This window comes from Eurosta solidaginis, chromosome 2 (assembly GCF_040869045.1).
Source record: "Eurosta solidaginis isolate ZX-2024a chromosome 2, ASM4086904v1, whole genome shotgun sequence".
NCBI lineage: Eukaryota > Metazoa > Arthropoda > Insecta > Diptera > Tephritidae > Eurosta > Eurosta solidaginis.
The window spans coordinates 236,471,807-236,492,414 of NC_090320.1; the positions used below are offsets into that span (position 1 = coordinate 236,471,807).

The window sequence follows — 20,608 nt, forward strand, 5'->3', positions numbered from 1 at the left end:
ATCTTTCTTCGTGTGTATGCAGCCGGAAACTCTTGCTAAAAGAAAAAAAAATTTCTCCCTAGTGATGGCCGGTCTGCCTTTTCCTTCTTTTTCGATAATTTTTTTATCGCAACTTTCGCCACATCGCTAGGTGTGTTCGCGTGAACACGCTCCCAAGTGGGTCGTAGCCGTAGACCGTAGCAGCAGACCGTAACAAAAATTATCCAGAAATTATGCCGAAAGGGCCCCAAAATCATCCCGAAATTACCCTAAAGGGATCCCGAAAACCATCCAGAAATTATACCGGAAGAGTCTCCAAATGATACCGAAATAAACCCGACGCGATCCCGAAAACCATCCATAAATGATCCCGGAATACTCGCGAAATAATCCTCACGGAATCCCGGACGGATCCCGAAAACTATCAAGAAATGATGGCGGAGGGATCCCCAAATGATCCCAAAGAAGTCCCGAAATGACCCTGACGGGATCCCGAAAGTCATCCAAGAATGGTACCGGAAGGATCCCCAAATTATCCCGCAATAGTCCAGAAATAACTCCGACATATTCACGTACTTAGCAATGCATTCAAGTAGCCAGTTTTGATATTTTTATATACAAGTGGGTATGACTTTAATTCGATTTTAAAACTTTTTCCGCCGGCATGTACAAATACAAATATAAGTTCGCTTACGAATTTGCAAAAATATTGCTCAAAGTATGTACGAGTTATCGCACTTGAATGTCCAAAAAATCTTATTTGGAAAATAGTTGGTGCCACGCCCATTGTCCAAAAAAATTATGTGGATCAACTACATGCAATGTCAGTAATTTACGTGCCAAATTTAAATAACGTAGACAACAAATATAGATCGAATACTCTTGTGTCCGGGTTAGATCGCCTGCAATCCAGTTGTTTGTTGTTGTTTTTGTAACGATAAGGACACTCTTCGAAGGCCTTGGGGAGTGTTATCGATGTTGATGGTCCTTTGCCGGATGTAGATCCGGTACGTTCCGGTACCAAGCCCGACCATCTCGGGAACGATTTGTTCTGACCACATGCGACCTTCTAGGCCATCCATCCCCTAGATCCACGACGAGTTCGGGGTCGCCAGAGCCTCGGCTGTTTATGAAACAGGATTCGCCACAGATAGATGAGGTTGACAATTGGGTTTGGAGAAGCTATATATTGCGCTGGCAACCTGAAAGGGTTGCGCTACACAGCCCCTTGAATCTATTTGGTATTTTAGTCGCCTCTTACGACAGGCATGCCTACCGCGGGTAAATTTTAAGCCCCCGAAACCTACAATCCGGTCGAATGAGAATTCATTGCATCAGCTGATCACAGAAAGCAATTTCGCGTTCGAATGCGTAGCAGTAGTGCTTTTTGTCTCTTTGGGAAAACTTCGACAACACAGGACAGGGTAGTGGTAGCAGCCTACTTGAGGATCAGAAAGCCCTGCTGACTATCAGAGTATGGAGAGATGCCGTATTTTGGTACAATAATCACTATCAATTGATGACTGCATATCCGTGAGCGTCCCTTGCTACTAAAAAATAAAACGGCCTATTTAACAGAAGGTCGTAACTTAAAAGTTTTGTTAAAAAGGACGTATCTCAGACATTCTGTTAATAAGACAGTTTCTCAACGAAGTCCTTAATAAAGTCGTATTTCAGGAGGCCGGTTAAAAATGTTGTAAAAGAACTATATTCAGTTTAACTTTTCTTCACAATTCGTTACCGACATAAAATGCCAATCTATACTATAGAAGACGCATGAATCATCGTTCTGGTTTACCATTTATGTCTTTTGCGAATAGGAAATAAATTAAGTGGAATTCGAAGCCCTTTTGCCAAAAAAGACAATATGTCTCGAAATGATTTGAAAAATAGTCCCAAAGTGAACCCGAAGCAATTCCAAAATTGTCCCAAAGTGATTATAAAGTTTTATCCAAATGATACTTTAAATAATACCGAAGTGATCCTGGAATCGGGCTACATCCAAGACCACTTATTAATTTGAAAGTATATAGAGAAAAAGGTCCAGGACCGCTCTTATTGGAGGGTTTCTTAATAGAACACGAACCACTAAAAACTTTTGCAAAATATAATGATCAACGTTTCGAACCGAGCTTGAATGACGATGATCTCTTTGAGGATGGTTGAAAACTAGTTCGTGTGTCGTTAGCCGATCAAGTTTAGACCTAAAAGTACCAATGGGGAGTATAGCAAGTAGTTTATCTTAAGCTGGAATTGGTCTACATTATTTTTACTTAATCTGAACAAAAGCTTCATTTATTTTATTAATCCCTCCCCAGGCTCAACGCAAATCACTGAAAAATCAAATGTACTCAGCAATACATGGCTATTCCAATGAAATATCTCATTCCTATGACTTTTTCGTAAGTAACTATGAAAATGCATTCAGACGATATCCGCCAAAAAAGCAAGAAGATGTTAGGGAGGATGATGTGGATGAGAGTGAAGACGAGGAGGATTATGTGCTTGATGAGGATGAAGAGGAGGAGGATGTCGAAGTAGAGAACGATGATGATATCGAAGGCGAAGACAGTGGTGAGGTGAGTGAATGCGATGAAGAAGATTCCTTGGAAGGCAAAGAAAGCGACGAGGCAGAAGATTCAAATGAAAATATAGAGGATGGCGTTGAAATTATGTCAGAAGAGCTCAATGATGCGGACAGTAGTGTTTCAGACGATGATGAAAGTGACAATGACGGTAATGGTAGAGGCAAAACATCACGTTTTCCTGGCTGGTTTCTGGACAAACTATATCATGCACATTTACCACGTTACTTTGTGAATCTTATACATCTGCGCAAATATATAAATAGCCCACAAATTGAGCATTTCCCATATAATGATTGCAATGAAATTGCATTACCAATATTAATTTATGCTTTTACGTTATTGCATAAAGGCATACAATATGTTAAGGAGCATTCAGCTCAGCAACAGACCATAGAGGAACTTTCCAAAATAGATGGGTATAACTGCGGCATTCACTCCGAATCATATCTGATAATGGGCGCTGAGTTATCAGAAAAACATAGCCAAGTCAAGCTTGACATAACATCGGGCTCAGCGCAGCTCCCTCACTCCGGTGAAAATTATCCGAAACAACCAGAAATCTCATCTACCACAACAGACACGGTTGAGCTTCCTCCAACAGATGTTTCTATGTGCCAAGAAGAATTGAGTTCATGGTCAAAAGCGCATTATCCACAACAAAACCAACAGAATCCAGCAGAGCTTTCTATCACAGTCGAGTATCAGTGCCGAAACAATATGAAATCAAATTCAGGACAGGGTTACCAACAAAAACAACCGATCTCAACAGAACAGTCGCATTATGTAGAATTCACCTATATGGCACGTAGGCCCCGAGTAACGAATATACAATATACACGTTATGGCATAAATAGCGATGTGACCGACAAATTCAATCCCACGCAACCAGATCCTTTACTATTCCAATACGTCTTCAGAGATAAGCTGACACATTTAGATGCGGATAAGTTATTTGTTGAGGTGAAACGTCTTCCAAAAGATTTACAAATGTATTTCCTCGCCATAGTATATTGGCTGCATAAATCACAACATTGTGATCTGATACACCTTCATGCGATACTTATATCCGCTGTGGTGCTTCGAACAATCAATTGTAAAATTCCTGTAGAGCGTAATGAACGTACGTTTCAAAAACGTTTTGGAAAAATTTTGAAAAAGGAGCGCACGGTACGTGATACAGAAGCTCTAAAAGGCAAAACACGTGCAATTAGAGAAGATATGCTCGCTCAACCTATACCGGAACGTATGACACGTGTGCCTAAATCCGATTGTTACCTTGTTATGGATGCATTGATGAAGTATTTTCATATGCAAGAAATTTTTAAAAAGAAATTTGATGATTTTTCTACAATAGTGCTACATGCATTTGCTGAACTTCAATCGATTGTCTTCCAGTTGTACGGTCTCAATGGATTGCTTGATATGCCTTACGCACCCATCAAAATGGCTGACCTTTTTTGTGGAGTATTCCTTTATAATATGTATGATCTATTGAAGACACGCCCTGATGTTCAATATTATGTACGTAATTTTATATTTCGAGATTCACAAATGATGTATGATTTCTATGTTTACCTATGGGAATGGTGCGCAGAGTTCGTACCTCACTGGAAGCGTCCAAATAATACGGTTGCATTGCAGATGTTGAATAAGAAGTCTTTAAAGAAGAAACGCCAAGCAGCGCGTAAGAAAGCACCCGCACTTAGCAATGTAGACCCCAATTCCGATTTGGTGGATCGCAGTGAAGGTGAGGATAGCGTGGATGTGGGAGACCAGCAGTTTTTTGATTTGAATAATAAATTTTGTGAATTTCTTGTAGTGAGGTGATTAGAAATAAAAAGTGTTGGTTTAAAAACAAAATTGGCATGTTTTTGTGGATAAGAAGCAATTTGCTAGAAATTTGGATAGAGGAAAAGGGAAAAGAGAGAAAACGTGGGAAGGAGGAAAGCCAAAGGAAGAAATAGATTTCGACGAAGATAGACTGGGAATCAAAGGAAAGAAGAGAAGAGGGAGGTCCTAGGAAAAGGGGACATGGATAGGGGGAAGACAGTCATGCATATAAACCAAACTTAGAGGAGAGCAACGTGTGCCGAGTCTGCCAGTTTATAATAAAATTACAAATATTAATATTAAAGAAGATATATTTTTATTTAAGTCTTACATTCAAACACTTTAAAGTAAATATTTTGGGACAGTAAAACCATAGTAAGGACCGCTGGTAGGCATTGGTTTCTTATCGATCCATTTATCATTTTGCTCATCGTAAACTGAAACGTCTTTTTTTCCATTGCCACTAACAGACCACAACTGATTGTATATTGAAATGCAGCTTGGTCTTTTTCGGCCAATATTCAAAGAGCAAATCTACAAAAAACGAACAATGATGTAGATTTACAATAACAAAATATATATCTTGTTATGTTTGTCGGGTGTTAGCCGTAGCTCAATCTTGATTAAACATAAAATAACATACAATTTACAGGTCATAACTACATAACAAACAAATAAATATATAAAGTCTTACCGCGTATTTAATTACCCGTTGTTGGATGTTCGGCAGACAGAAAAGGAATATGTAACGTTATGTCCTTTGACACTTATTTATACATTAGCGATGTCACATACATATTTAAATGAACGGCACAATACAATAGTAGATACTTATACAAATACATTTGACAAGTGAACATTTTCGGAATTTAATCTACAATTAAGGGTTGCCAACCTCCCTTTTTCTTTTAGTTAGATGGTAATCTGGAGTCCAAGCTGGAGGTCTCTTGCGTCTCGTTGATCTTCTTAACTCTTGAGAAACAGCAGGTGGTTCAGTAGTTGACTCTCGAGCATCTGTAGGTCTATCATTGCTAACTGTTGTTAATGATTCGTTAACAGGAATTTCTATATTCGGAGACTGTGTCTGTTCCTCGGCTGGATTACTTAGCGTTGACTCTTGCCCTGTGGCAATGTCACTTTCTTGAACTCTTGAATTGGTTGAATCGGAATTCGAAGTTGTTGGCTTAGGTGGAAGCTCAAAATACACATATAAAATATTCAATGTGTTGTTTGGTGTTTTTACGAATCTTGGTCGAAGCTGGTGTTTGAATGAGATTTTACCGCTCTAAATATGTCAGAGTTTTCGATTTTAACCTCGTAGTTAACTTTGCCTAGAACCTTTATGATTGTTCCGGGTGCCCAATAAGATTGGTTAAGTTTATGTAACTGCGTAAACTAGATCTCCAACTTCATAATTTCTTTCTTTAGCTCCATGTCGCTTATTAAACTGATGTTCCATGTGTTCGTTACGTGACTCATTGGATGGCTTCGAAATTTTAAGCATGTCGAACTCTGTACGTAGTCTTCTCCCAACGAATAATTCAGCTGGCGATTTCCCTTGCGGTGCATTGCGATTGGGTGTGGTGCGATATGTTTGCAAAAACGTTTGTAAAATTTGGGTTGGCATTTTCGCGTCCTCCAATTTATTTAAAGCTCGCTTAAGTGTGTCCACAAACCGTTCCGCTTGACCGTTCGACTGCGGGTGATACGGCGCTGTGAATGTATGAGCGATACCACGAATTTTGCAAAAATCCGCAAACATTTTACTGGAAAATTATGTACCATTATCGCTGACAATTAGCTCAGGATGTCCAAACTGTGATGTAAAATCTGAAATGCACTCTAAAATCTTTAATGATATGATCGACTTAATTTGATATATTTGAGGCCATTTCGAGTATGCGTCGATTATTACCAAATAGTAAATTTGATTAACCGGACCTGCAATATCAATATGAATGCGTTGCATCGGATGCTCTGCATTACGGCATGAAGAAAGAGTTATTTTTGGTAATGTTTTAGCAACAGTTGCACATTTTTCACATGATTGAATATACTGCTTTATATCCTCATCTATACCCGGCCAGTTTACATAACTTCGTGCTAGCGCTTTTGTGCGTTCAATTCCTTGATGACCTTTATGCAGTTGCTTTAGGATTCGATTGCGAAAACACTTGGGAATAACTAGAAGATCTTTTAGCATGATGCAATGTTCAACCATACTCAGACTATCACGATGTCTATAGAAACTACGTAAATCGTTGCTGATTGTGTTCGGCCACTTACCAGTCTTCACGTGTTTTGTAACATCTTGTAAAAATGCGTCTTGCGAGCGGACGAGCTTGCCAGGTTGGCAGCGGCCGGAAAGCCAATAGGACCCGAGCCCATCGTGCCAATAGGGTCACATACAATAAGGGAAGAGTTTAGACAAAAAGAGGCGTGCCTCAGAGAACAACACTGGCGCGAAAGTCCAGGACTTCGGCAGGCAAAGGCACAACTCAAAGCTATATAAAGCTATGATTAACCTCCCAAAAGTAGCTTTAGGAGCCATATGCATAAATTGGGCATACCGTCTATTAGCTTCTGTCGGTTCTGTGATCGCGAAGATGAAACTGCAGAACACATTCTGAAGGAATGCGATGCAGTCGCAAGACGAAGACTTAGGATCCTAGGATCATCGAAATTAGAAAATAGTCACATACACTCTCTGAACAATGCTTGTTTACGCACGGTAGCACCATGTTCATACCATCCTTGAACTGCTGCAAATGCGCATTTCTCAGTTGTTACATTCAAATCATCACTTTCCAAGATTGTCTGCAGTTTTGCTGTCTCGAAATTTAAAAATTCAGCACTTTCAGTTACCTGAAGATCAGTTCATTAAAGGGATAAATTGAAAAATGATTCTCTAACAAATTATATAGTTTCTTCAAGTATTACTTACACTTGTAAAATTCTTAATCTCATATTCTAACATTTTCTCACTTAGTAACGCACACTGAGCCTCTCTCTCAAGGGTATAGGCTCGCTTCAATGTGTAATCGTTCATATGCTCAAATAGAAAATCAACGCATTGAGCAAGAACATCGTCCACCTGCAAAACCAAAGCTGGCTTCAGCATTCGATCTACATTCTCGACGGTTACGAGCGTTTTGCCAGTATAACAAAACATGATTAAACGCTCAAAGGTTTCGCTATCTATGTCCCTGATTTCAATGAGTGGACAAATACCTTTTTCACTTTTAAACAGTTGCTTGAAATATGGGCTTGTTGCCGATAAAATTAAGCGATGTGCTGTAATCCTGTAAATATGGGAACAAACGTTTATAAGTCTGTATTCTTTATAAGCATAAAGCCGAAGTCATTGGTGCCGTATGTCGTATCGCTGTATCCGTATCCCTAACGTAATCAGCTGTTTATCGTTACGACGGTCAACCAAAACCCAATTGGTTGGCTACGATACGGTTACGACCTTAGCGGCACCAATAATCGATTGCATTGAGGTTGGTCAAATCAGCTGTTAAAAGGTTACCGATACGGTTACCGATAAAGCACCAATGTCTCCAGCTTAAGGTATTTACTTACAAGGCAGTTGGATTTGATAACTTAAATGTGACATCAATCAAGCCTTGATCATCGAAATGTTGGTATATTTCGAACATAACTTTCTCCATAAAATAGATCGCCCCATCGGGATTTATATTTTTTGGCCCGTTTACAAATTATTCGCGAAAAATCGGCGGGTATTATTGTCGCTTTTTTCGTTGTTGTAATGTCATCTTTGGCTGCAATCATGGCGGAACGATACAAGGTAACATACCTACAAACATAAATAAAAATTCCATGTACTTTGTTTTTGTAAATTCGATGAACAAATGTCAAAATCGTACTGCGCCGGAATTTGATGTATCAAATCAAATAAAAAAAGTTTATAATCAGCTGTCCCATGCTACCACCTTGTATCGTTCCGCCATGGGTGCAATTAAACAAGCGGTAACATATGAAGGTGCTGAATAGTGTAGCCTGCTCCGCAACCATGGTTTACCATATCCAGTACTTATCATGGCGGAACCATACAAGGTGGCAGCATGGTGACATACCTTCAAACATTTGCCGTCTTTCGGTAAGTTTTACAGCTCCGGTTCACGCTCAATTCTCACGGGAATGCTCTGGATCATTGAGTGACTTGAGAAGCAGATGTCGTGAAATTTTCGCCACGTGAAATGTGATAGGCAGATGTTGCCGCTGTTTTTCATTTGACTCATACAGCGAAAGGCTAAGCAGCGACATCTATTTTTGAAAAAGTAGGTATATTAAAGGCCGCGTTGCCAACCTAAAAAGAAGTAATTAACAAATTATCTGGCTCACAAATTGAACCAATCTGCTATCTGGATTTATCTGGCTCAAATCGTTGTTGTTGCATTTACATGCAAAATTATTTATCTGGCTCAGGATTTTGCCACCGGATGATAGCTATAAATAAAAGTCTATGTACTTTGTTTTTGTAAATTCGATGGCTCAATGTCAAAATCGTACTGCGCCGGACGTAGATGTATCAAATCAAATAAAAACAAGTAAGGAAAGCTAAGTTTGGGTGTAACCGAACATTATATACTCAGCTACCAATTTACAGCTTCCAAAACTTTTAAATTACCTTCTTTTAAAATTGGGCGGTGCCGCGCACATTGTCCAAAATTATACTAATTTTCTATTCTGCGTCAAAGGTCAACCCACCTACCAAGTTTCATCGCTTAATCCGTCTTTGGTAATGAATTGTCGCACTTTTTCGGTTTTTCGAAATTTTCGATATCGAAAAAGTGGGCGTGGTAAAGTCCCAGGAACCTACGTACCAAATTTCATTGAGATAGCCGTGTTTTTTAACACGCGTATATCCGTTTACGCTTAAACTTTATATGGACTGCTAAGCGACAAATACACCTCTGAAATTTTTGCGCATAAAATTAGTACTACAAATTTCAATACGCATTATACTCAGATGTAACTGAAATATTCGTCTGTGTTTCACCCTCTGCACTAATTCTATGTATTCTATGCGCTTCCACTATTTATCACAACTGATTCAAAAATATGTTATACACAGGAAATACAACAGAGGGTTGTGTCTCCGCTTTTCGGGACACCCTGTGCTGTAGCTAGTTGTTTAACCACTGCCGCTAGATGGTCTGTCTCCTAAGAATTATCTAAGCGAGAATAGGCGTTTTTTCACACGCAAACGAAACGTATACACGTGTAAAAAAAAGACACGGCTATTGTTCGGTTACACCCGAACTTAGACACCTTTACTTGTTCGGATTAATATCTTTAGTACGATTATTTTTTCGTCTTCACATTATTAATACTGAGGTCAAGACAAGTCGTCTGACACACCTAGTGATTTAGACGCCTATTAGCCAGTCGACCCGTGTTGCACATTTTTATTTGTGTGTGATTAGCAGTCGACCCGTTTTGCAATTTATTAAAACATTGTAGCCCATCGTACCCATTACTTTTGAATTCACAATGCTCACTTTAGTCATCATCCATAGTGAATGGCTTTGCGCAAAGAGGAAGCAATTATTATTCTTTGTTTTTATTTCAATCGCATAATGAGCAGGTAAAATCTGGAAAATCATAAACGACTCGAGTACGTAGAAAAAAACTGCCTTTGTTTAAGATTTTTGTCAATGCTCCTGCTATAGGGAAGAGCAAGTCAAGTACGAGTTGATCATTGCTACAAGAAATAAAAGTATTTGTCAGATAAACAGTAACCAGGTTGAAAGCAAGAAACAGATCAAGGGCGCATACACACATACGCAGTGTGGTTGATATAAAGGTAAAAGATTTTCATTTTATCAACAGTTTTTTGTTTGTTGTTATTGCTTGTTTATTCGAGATTGGTCTACTTGTGAAAGCTAATACCATTTTCTTGATTTTCAGTTGAATTTTCCAAAATTCTACCATTGTTTGTGGACGTTTGCTGCTTTAGCAGCCGGTGGGTGCTAACGCCCATTTTAATAACTTTGAGTGTCTGCGTCATCATTAGTATACTTGTGCTGGCGGTAGAATACCATTGGATCCGTCTGCACCCCGACGAACTGTATCAAAAAAGTCCATGTGCCTATTATCTGCGTTTGCAGTGCATTGCAAAAATCGATCGTTTCATTGCATTTTACACTAATGTTTCACGCCAAATGGACAGCGTATTCGAAACATATTTAGGTCCAGACGGTGTTCTGGCCGGTGCTGTTGCTGGAGCAGTTGGTGAACCAGATGATATTCCTAAATTAAATACAACAGTTTGGGTTATTGGCAAACGTTATAATGCAATACAGGGTGAGTATAGAGTGACTGAATTAATACTAAATGTTGAAAAAAATCTTAGCAAAGCCTAGGAAAGGGGAAAAAAATTGCAACAATTGTTTGATAATAATAATCATAGTATTTCAATAGAGGAGCACTCACTGCATCTGATTTCCCCAAAACTTGAAAAGTGTTAAACGCTGTTAAGGCAGAGTTTGGCCGCAAAAGCAGTTATTGTAGCATGCTAACAAAAGAGCATGTTGTTGTGGTAGCGATAAGGAAACTTCCCGAAGGCCCTGGGGAGTGATATCGATGTTGACGGTTGTTGTTGTTGTTGTTGTAGCAATGCTCGCCCCACCTAATAGCCGCGACCTATCACAAATTGTCATCAATATCCTCTAACGGGAGTCCAAGGAAACTTGCCGTTTCAACAGGGGAGGACCATAAGGAAAGGGGTGTTAGAGGCGTTGGTTCCACATTACAATTGAAGAGATGGTTGGTGTCATGTGGGGACACATTGCAAGCGGGGCATACATTTTGTATGTCAGGGTTGATTCTGGATAGGTAAGAGTTTAACCTGTTACAGTATCCAGAACGAAGTTGAGCAAGAGTGACACGCGTTTCCCTGGGGAGTATGCGTTCCTCTTCCGCAAGTTTTGGATAATTTTCGTTAAATACTGGATTCACCGGGCAATTCCCGGCATAAAGGTCCGACGCCTGTTTATGGAGTTCACCAAGGACCTGCTTGTGTTTTTTCACTTCATACGACTGGGTTCTCAGGTGCCGTATTTCCTCAAAATGCTTACGGAGATGACTCTTTAAGCCCCTAGGCGGTGCTGGTTCATCAATCAGATGTCTGTTGGGATGCCCAGGTTTCTGGGTGTTCAACAGGAACTGTTTGGTCAGCATCTCATTTCTCTCCCTGATGGGGAGTATTCTCGCCTTATTATGCAGATGGTGTTCTGGGGACATAAGAAGACAGCCCGTGGCGATTCTGAGAGCAGTATTTTGGCAGGCCTGTAGTTTCTTCCAGTGGGTGATTTTTAGGCTTGGCGACCATATGGGTGACGCGTAGCACGTAATCGGCTGGCTAATTGCTTTGTATGTAGTCATGAGCGTAGGGATTTGAGGATTTTGTTACGGCTCTGAATTCTCAGAACAATTGCGGCTGCGTGCTCACCAAAATGTAGATCCTGATCAAACGTCACAGCCAAGATTTTGAGGTGTAGGACAGTCGGTAGCGTAGTGCCATCGACGTGGATGTTCAAAATGGTCGACATTTGGGGCGTCCATGTTGTAAATAAGGTCGCGGAAGATTTAGTCGGTGATAATGCCAGGTTTCGCGAGGCGAAAAAACTGGAGAGATCAGGGAGGTAGCCGTTTATTTTATTGCATAGCGCATCGATCTTTGGGCCTGGGCCTGTGGCCCTTATTGTGCAGTCATCGGCGTAGGAAACGATTGTGACTCCTTCAGGTGGTGAAGGTAGCTTAGATATGTAGAAATTAAACAAAAGTGGGGATAGGACACCACCCTGTGGCACCCCCTGTTCAATTCTCCATGGTTTTGATGTTTCGTTTCTAAATTGCACCGATGCCTGCCGACCACCCAGATAATTTGCGGTCCACCTTTTAAGACATGGGGGAAGGGTAGACCCTTCCAGGTCCTGCAGTAACGAGCCATGGTTGACCGTATCAAAAGCTTTTGACAGGTCTAGCGCTACGAGTACTGTTCTATGGTGGGGGTATTGATTTAAACCGCAATTTATCTGGGTGCTAATGGCATTTAGCGCGGTGGTAGTGCTATGGAGTTTTCTGAAGTCATGCTGATGAGAGGCTAGCTGCAAATTTGCTTGGAAATAAGGGAGCAAAATGGCTTCAAGCGTCTTTGCTACTGGCGATAGGAGAGATATCGGACGATACGACTCTCCTATGTTAGCTGGTTTCCCAGGCTTTAGTAGCGGGACCACCTTGGCCATTTTCCATTTCTCGGGTATGACAAACGTGGAAAGAGACAGGTTGAAGACATGCGCTAAATATTTGAAACCCTCTTTCCCTACGCTTTTAAGCACCGGCATGGCTATGCCGTCTGGGCCCACTGCTTTGGATGGTTTAGCACGACGAATGGCGTCCTCAACCTCTTTAGCGGTGATGGTGATTGGTGACGCGCTGAATTTGTGTTTATGTGCGCGTCTATTGGCTCTCCGTCTATGTTGTTGTTGTTGTTGTTGTATTAATGCTCGCCCCACCTAATAGCCGCGACCGATCACAAATTGTCATCAATATCCTCTAACGGGAGTCCAAGGAAACTTGCCGTTTCAACAGGGGTGGACCATAAGGAAAGGGGTGTTAGAGGCGTTGGTTCCACATTACAATTAAAGAGATGGTTGGTTTCATGTGGGGACACATTGCAAGCGGGGCATACATTTTGTATGTCGGGGTTGATTCTGGATAGGTAAGAGTTTATCCTGTTACAGTATCCAGAACGAAGTTGAGCAAGAGTGACACGCGTTTCCCTGGGGAGTATGCGTTCCTGTTTCTTTAACAGCCGAGGCTCTGACGACCCCAAGTTTCCAATGGATCTAGGGGGTAGGAGTGCATTATGACCTCGAAGGTTTCATGTGGTCATTCCAAATCATTCCCTAAATTTTTCGGCTAGTACCTTAATGGTGCTTGTTACCGGAAAGTGCCGGTTCTGCATCCGACAAAGAAGGAGAGGAGACGCCCCCACACGTATGGTGGGAAGCTGTCACAGCTCGCTCAATCGTGAGCGCAGAACTCGTAAACTGCGTCAACTGGCAGCCGATGGTAACATTGGCATCCGACCACCTGCCCATACTTATTTCGCTTGAGCGTAACGCCGACTTCATCGTCACTGAAAAACGCACTTTCAGAAACTTCAAAAAAGGAAAGTGGGAAGAATATAAATCCTTTACAGACAGCCGCCTAGCTGCCCTCCCTATCCCGACTGATGCCCGCCAAGGGGAGCGTGCCTTCCGTAAGGTCATTAAATCCGCCTCGGCACATTTCATTCCCGCCGGGAGAATTCCCGAAATCCGGCCCCACTTCCCGGCGGAGGCCGCAAACTTAGCGAGAGAACGTGACCTTATAAGACAGCTTGATCCAGGCGACCCCCAAATAAGGGATATAAACCACCGCATCAGATTGCTTGTAGATGAACACAAGCGGGCGAAATGGGAAGAGCACCTAAGAGGTTGTAACCTCTCTACCGGTGTGGGTAAACTTTGGTCCACCGTAAAGTCCCTATCGAATCCGACTAAGCACAAAGACAAAGTTTCCATCGCCTTTGGCGATAAGGTGCTGTCGGATGCGAAAAAATGCGCGAGCGCTTTCTGCCGACAATATATAATGCATCCTACGGTCGACAAAGATAGACGGAGAGCCAATAGACACGCACATAAACACAAATTCAGCGCGTCACCAATCACCATCACCGCTAAAGAGGTTGAGGACGCCATTGGTCGTGCTAAACCATCCAAAGCAGTGGGCCCAGACGGCATAGCCATGCCGATGCTTAAAAACCTAGGGAAAGAGGGGTTCAAATATTTAGCGCATGTCTTCAACCTGTCTCTCTCCACCTTTGCCATACCCGAGAAATGGAAAATGAGGCGAGAATACTCCCCACCAGGGAGAGAAATGAGATGCTGACCAAACAGTTCCTGTTGAATACCCAGAAACCTGGGTATCCCAACAGACATCTGATTGATGAACCAGCACCGCCTAGGGGCTTAAGGAGTCATCTCCGTAAGCACTTTGAGGAAATACGGCACCTGAGAACTCAGCCGTATGAAGTGAAAAAACACAAGCAAGTCCTTGGTGAGCTCCATAAACAGGCGTCGGACCTTTATGCCGGGAATTGCACGGTGAATCCAGTACTTAACGAAAATTATCCAAAACTTGCGGAAGAGGAACGCATACTCCCCAGGGAAACGCGTGTCACTCTTGCTCAACTTCGTTCTGGATACTGTAACAGGTTAAACTCTTACCTATCCAGAATCAACCCTGACATACAAAATGTCAATGCTTGCAATGTGTCCCCACATGACACCAACCATCTCTTCAATTGTAATGTGGAACCAACGCCTCTAACACCCCTTTCCTTATGGTCAACCCCTGTTGAAACGGCAAGTTTCCTTGGGCTCCCGTTAGAGGATATTGATGACAATTTGTGATCGGTCGCGGCTATTAGGTGGGGCGAGCATTGCTACAACAACAACAACAACACCCCGGATTAAGTTCGATACCTTCCCGGAGCAAGAGAATATGGAGCAGTCCCGCTGCATGGAGCTGCTGGGAGGATGACAATTTGTGGGAGGGACGCAACAAATTAAATGGGGTTACACTCAAATGGCAGTCCTTGGTCGGGAAAAATCCCGAGTCGCTCCGGTACATAGAACCGACAGCCTTGGGAAGCGCCACGGGTAGGTGAGGTTGCCATTGGGGTTGGATAAGCTATATATTGCACTGGCAACCCCTTGAAAGGGCTGCGTTACACAACCCCTTGAATCAATTTGGTACTTTATTTGCCTATCATGACAGACATACCTGCTGCGGATATATTCTAAGCCCCCTAATCCACAAATGAGCTCTTAGCCTGCGGTAGTCCAACGTGTGGTAATAAGCACATTACGAGGCCGTATAAATAACAGGTGGCGTGAAACGAGGACGAGCAAATTGTGCCAAACTGATCTAACGGCTGAGACGGTTAAAGAATGCAAAACGGAATTGGGACTGGGCTTGGGGTTACACCAAACCTGAACGGGCTAATTACAGCGGAAACCGGCCTTTAATGGTTCCTATGACCGTATTAAGGGACAGAAGCAGGCGAAAAGTCGACCAAATTGGGCTTTATCTTTTCGGTTTCGAATCAGGGACTCCCTGCTTGTCGCCGTACGTTATTAATACCAGATTTAAAACTACGCTTTATCCCAAATATCTGATTGTGCTTTCATATGAAATAATAAAACCTGAATTATTCTGTCTCAACAGAGCTCGATTTAATACGCCGCGATATACAATCCCGTCTCTGGTGTACCTACCGACGTGGTTTCGTTCCCTTGGGCGCGCCACAATTAACCACCGATAAAGGCTGGGGCTGCATGCTACGTTGTGGCCAAATGGTATTGGCACAAGCCTTAATTGATTTACATCTTGGACGTGATTGGTTTTGGACGCCAGAAACTCGTGATGCGACATATTTAAAAATCGTAAATCGTTTTGAAGATTCACGCAAAAGCTTTTTCTCAATACATCAAATTGCTTTGATGGGCGATTCGGAGGATAAAAAAGTGGGACAGTGGTTTGGTCCCAACACAGTGGCGCAAGTGTTGAAGTAAGTAGCCAATGTCAAATAATACGTAAACAGTTTTCGAACTCACCATTTTTCTCGCTCCCTACTTAGAAAACTCGTACGCTACGATGACTGGTGCTCTATAGTCGTACATGTGGCAATGGATAATACAATAGTGACTGATGATATATGTGAGTTACGGAAATATAAACTCATCTCAACTAACTTACTTTTATTTTTGCTACATAGATTCACTTTGCCTTGAAAATCCCAATAATGATGATACATGGAAGCCTTTATTACTCATCATTCCTCTACGTTTGGGTCTAAGTGATATAAATCCCATTTATATACCTGCACTTAAAACTTGTTTTGAGTTAGCGGGTAGTTGTGGCATGATCGGTGGACGTCCAAATCAAGCTTTATATTTTGTTGGCTATGTGGATGATGAAGTTTTATTTCTCGATCCACATACAACACAGCGTTCTGGTTCAGTGGGTCAGAAGACATCACAAGATGAAATTGATTTCGATGCTACATTTCATCAGCGTTATGCTGGTCGCATAAGTTTTGAACAAATGGATCCATCAATGGCGATGGTATGAGTATATACATATATCTTAAGTCAATTTTGATTTTAAACTGTCTTTTGGTCTTCTTCTTCGTTCTCTTTCCCCTTTATTCATTAAAAAAGGTTTATGAAGCTCTTATGACAGGAAATTCGTATAGAAATAACATCATAAAAAGCTTTATAAATTTTTTTTATGAATATGGATTTGCTATAAAAAAATTTTTTTTTAAGTTCAGCTACATATTTTTAGTATTTTTTTCAAATATCATTCACTTTTCTTTATAAATTGGATTTCTTTTCCGGAAAATAGTTTTAATTTCCGTTTTACTTTCTTTTTTGCTAAAATTTTTTTGCTATGATTTTTATTTTGTTCTCGACTTTATATATTTTTAAAATCGATTTTAATTTTGATTTTGAATTTGATGTTTGATATTGCTGTTAGTTGCCTCCATAGCGCAATGATACATGCTGCCACCTTGTATCGTTGCGCCATGGTTGTCTCGAAACCAAATTTGACAAGAGATGACCCAAAATCGTTCCAATATAAATCAATTGCTATTAGTATTAAGCTGAAAATTAAATTTTCACATATGTATGTAAACATTTAAATTGTTGCAGTGTTTTTTTTTTTCATTTTTGAATTGAGCTTGATTTTCATTTCAATTTCGACTGCTAAGTGGAATATCACCTTATTTCAGAATTTGTTTCAACAACGTCCTCAGAAAACATGATAGCGTCGTGTCTCAGAATGGTTTGACCACAGCCAATGTCAAAATGTATTGAGCTTGAGCTTAGATAGGGCCTTTTTGAAGCAAAATCTGAGATAGGGAGTTCTTCAACCGAATTCTGAGATAGAGCGTTTTCGAAATGATGGCCGAGATAGGGTGATATTCCAATCAGCAGTCCATTTGGATTGATTTTGCTTACAAATTTAATTTTGTTCTTGACCTTAATAAGATTTAAACTTAGAATTTTTTTTTTCATTTCGATTTTGAATTTTAAGTATTTCCTTTAGTCTTAAACTGAAAGTTCAATTTCTAAATAAAATATTTTTATTTTTAATTAATAACTTAAAATGTTTACAGGATTCAACGTTCGATTTGAGCTCAAGGCCAGAACAATAATTTTTATGTTAATTATTGTTTTTTTTATTTAATTTTTCTAAATTTGAAAAATTGTTTTCTATTTTTGGAATAAAAGGTAGAACATTTTTCAGACAACCTGCCATAGCTGTGTAGATAGATCCATTTCGAAGGGTGCTAAGCCTTTGAAATCAGTACGCTTTAGGCACGCTGTGCTAACCATTCAGCTATACAGCGGTGGTTTGTTTGACTGATAAATTGCTACTTCTACTCCTCTTTACCAATTATGTATATCTAGTCACCGTTGTGTCATCTGTTGCAAATCACTGATGTAGCTGGATTTCTGTTTATTGTCAATTACTTTTATTGACATTTCTATGTACTCTTGGTTTATTAACGATTGTTTTTGTTTTATCGGCATATTGATAAAGGCTTCAAGGTTCGAAAAAAAAAACAATAATCATAAAAATTATTGTTCTGGCCTTGAGCTCGAATCGAACCTTGAATTTTTTATCAGTAGGCCGATGAAAACAAAAACAATTCTTAAAATGTTTAGTTTATAATTATTTTTTTTTATATTTAATGCTTAGAATATACCCTTTCTATTGAAAGTTTAAATCAATTTTTAAATTTTTTGTTCTTTTAGTTTTAAGTTAGTTTTTTTAGTTTAAAATATTTTTAATTTAAGTTCTAAATATAAAATTTCAAAATTTTTTTATCTCTTATTCGAGCTTTCTTGTTGCTTGTATAATAAATTATTTTTTATGCTCCCATAGTGCTTCCTCTGCAAATCACGCCTCAACTTCGAAGTTCTACTCGATAGCCTACGCACAAAAGTATTGGCCGCGTGCACGCAACCACTGCTCGAAATCGCAAAAACACGCTCACAAGAATGGGTGTCCACATCGGCAGGTATTGAATCCAATTTTACTACGCTAAACTCTATTGGAGGGCTGTTAAACTGCAGAACGCCCTCTACATCTATGACGACAGCTTCGTGCGCTGCCTCTAGTGATGCTACCAAAAGTAACACTCCATGTACAACAATAGCAAAAACAGTAGCAACAACGGCACGCGCTAATACGGGAGCAACAGAGGCGGCGGCGGCAGTCATCGAAAATTATAAGAATCTTTACAAGAATCGAACTTTAAGTTTTTGTGATTCTGAAGGTCTTTAAATTATATAATTTACTAATTTTCGCTTTTACTAATAAATAATGTATAGAATTTTGATTGATAATAAAGTTTTAATTACTTTTGTTTTTTTTTGTTTGCAGATTTCGAAAATGTGTATCAGGTAAATGCCTCTGGCTTGACAAGTAATGGCTGTGATGCCGATGCGGAACCAGATTCCGATGATGAATTTGAGATAATTTCATAGTTTTAAAAAATTCGATAGGAAAAAAATATTTCTAAAGTTTTGTATGCCTAATTTTATGTTTCAAAATATGCATTAATTGAAAAAAAAGCATTTTACTTTAGACGATTTTATAAATTTTTCATTTATTATTTATAGTTATGTATGTATTGTTGTTCTTTTTTACACAAAATTGCAAGTTCATTCAAAAATATTGTAATAATTTTGTAAATTGCGTTTTCAAATGCTAACAGTTGTTTTAAGTAAACACGTTTTTTTAAACTTCAACCAAAAGTAAATTACCACATTTTTGTTATTGATATTAGAGAAAAACCATTGTGTAAAGTAATTTGAGCAAGTCTCGCTAATTACATGCATATGGTAAATTACTAGAGCAGCAAAAAGAAAAAAAAAAACGCTTCCCAAGGCAGCCGGTTCTATGTATTGGGGCGACTAAGGAATTTTCCCGACCAAAGGCTATCATTTTAGTGTAACCCCACTTAATTTGTTGCGTCCCTCACCCAGCAGCAAAAAACACCATAAGATTTGCAGTCAAAATGAATTCGAAGTTTCTTTGTGGAAACTGGAACTGGCCACATAGACATAAAATTCACAATGTAAGAGTTTTCAGTAGACATTCTGAGGAATGTAACTCAGCGCGCGTTATAAGCGTTGAAAACTAAAATAGTTAATAATGTAGCATGAATTTTTTATAATTAAATTTTAGAAACCACTTCAAACATACACACACAAATAAAAATGAAAAATTGTAAAAGAATCTTAATACTATCCAATAAGATTGTATGTCAAATAAATAAACTAACAAAAACAATTTATGTGTGTTAGAGCCTATGCAATAACGGAAACATACTTTAATATAAAAAATAAAAATAAAATGCATAAATATGTAAAACAAAGAACGATATATGTAAACAATTTTTAAATAATAATTAATTGTGTGCTTGTACAAATGCAAATAAATAAAAAATTAACTAAAAAATAAAAAAGTAAAAACATGGTTTATTTATTGTATTTATATCCAGACTGGTTTGTAGGCGGAAAACTATATACAAATATAAGCTAGTTAAATCTTATTTATAACTTTAAATTGATTTTTAAAATAATAATCAAAATAAATACGATTGTATGAAAAAACCGTTTAGAGTATGTTTTGCCCATCTGTGCATGTGAAATATTTACATATTTCATTGTATTTCGTTATGTGACATAAAATAATGTTTCAATTCGACACGCGATCTCTAAGAGAAATAATTATATGAACGCTCTAAATGCATTTTCATATGTTTTAGATACTAAGTTTCACATTTGTTCGTATGTATGTATGTGCACAGCTTTATAAGTTACTAATGGCGATCTAAAATTTAAGACTTCATTGCTTATTATGAAAACGTGTTTGTCACACCCCTTTTTTAAACTTGTATAAACTGTTCCTATACAAAGCCCCTCTCGCCATTTATGTCCGCTTTAACGTTTTCCATAATTTGATAAATAAGTTCTTTGTTCTGCAGAATTAATAAAATTAAAATCAATTAAGGTTTTGTGTTTGTAGATTGAATTTTATTTCCTTTTTTT

At 39.3% G+C, this 20,608-nt stretch overlaps 3 protein-coding genes across 5 annotated transcripts in view; 2 read left to right on the forward strand and 1 right to left on the reverse strand.

The window, feature by feature from the left end:
• The window catches only part of ast (protein asteroid), a 30,459-nt gene extending 25,946 nt beyond the window's left edge, over nt 1-4,513 (forward strand). Inside the window, exon 2 of the mRNA XM_067767325.1 lies at nt 2,298-4,513. Coding sequence (XP_067623426.1) covers nt 2,298-4,394 — 2,097 coding nt within the window. The 3' untranslated portion in view covers nt 4,395-4,513. The remainder of the gene's footprint in view (nt 1-2,297) is intronic.
• A 183-nt stretch (nt 4,514-4,696) lies between these two features.
• On the reverse strand, nt 4,697-8,677 carry LOC137242666 (kelch-like protein diablo). 2 transcript variants are annotated; one of them, XM_067769927.1, is made up of 5 exons: nt 8,498-8,677; nt 7,983-8,217; nt 7,342-7,699; nt 5,107-7,262; nt 4,697-4,931 (listed from the first exon to the last, which is right to left on the reverse strand). In XM_067769927.1, exons 2-4 carry the CDS (start codon nt 8,069-8,071, stop codon nt 7,092-7,094), a joined length of 618 nt encoding a protein of 205 aa, XP_067626028.1. In that variant the 5' UTR covers nt 8,072-8,217; nt 8,498-8,677; the 3' UTR covers nt 4,697-4,931; nt 5,107-7,091. The 2 variants fall into 2 exon arrangements, with proteins under 2 accessions (XP_067626028.1, XP_067626027.1); XM_067769926.1 differs by having other exon boundaries at nt 5,092-7,262.
• Nucleotides 8,678-9,930: 1,253 nt separating this feature from the next.
• On the forward strand, nt 9,931-20,029 carry Atg4a (Autophagy-related 4a). Of its 2 annotated transcripts, none has more exons than XM_067767326.1 (7): nt 9,931-10,230; nt 10,335-10,730; nt 15,705-16,047; nt 16,117-16,196; nt 16,255-16,604; nt 18,435-18,828; nt 18,936-20,029. In XM_067767326.1, exons 2-7 carry the CDS (start codon nt 10,589-10,591, stop codon nt 19,037-19,039), a joined length of 1,413 nt encoding a protein of 470 aa, XP_067623427.1. In that variant the 5' UTR covers nt 9,931-10,230; nt 10,335-10,588; the 3' UTR covers nt 19,040-20,029. The 2 variants fall into 2 exon arrangements, with proteins under 2 accessions (XP_067623427.1, XP_067623428.1); XM_067767327.1 differs by having other exon boundaries at nt 9,950-10,230; nt 18,435-18,570.
• Nucleotides 20,030-20,608: the final 579 nt, after the last annotated feature.

Bases quoted from the DNA above. Each gene is read 5' to 3' on its own strand.
- Atg4a (XM_067767326.1), top strand. From the start codon at position 10,589: ATGGACAGCGTATTCGAAACATATTTAGGTCCAGACGGTGTTCTGGCC. The intron at 16,197-16,254 runs GTGAGTTACGGA...TTTGCTACATAG, and splicing joins AATAGTGACTGATGATATAT to ATTCACTTTGCCTTGAAAAT. The intron at 16,605-18,434 runs GTATGAGTATAT...ATGCTCCCATAG, and splicing joins TGGATCCATCAATGGCGATG to TGCTTCCTCTGCAAATCACG.
- LOC137242666 (XM_067769927.1), bottom strand. From the start codon at position 8,071: ATGGAGAAAGTTATGTTCGAAATATACCAACATTTCGATGATCAAGGC. The intron at 7,700-7,982 runs GTAAGTAAATAC...CCATATTTACAG, and splicing joins TTATCAAATCCAACTGCCTT to GATTACAGCACATCGCTTAA. The intron at 7,263-7,341 runs GTAAGTAATACT...ACTGATCTTCAG, and splicing joins AGATTAAGAATTTTACAAGT to GTAACTGAAAGTGCTGAATT.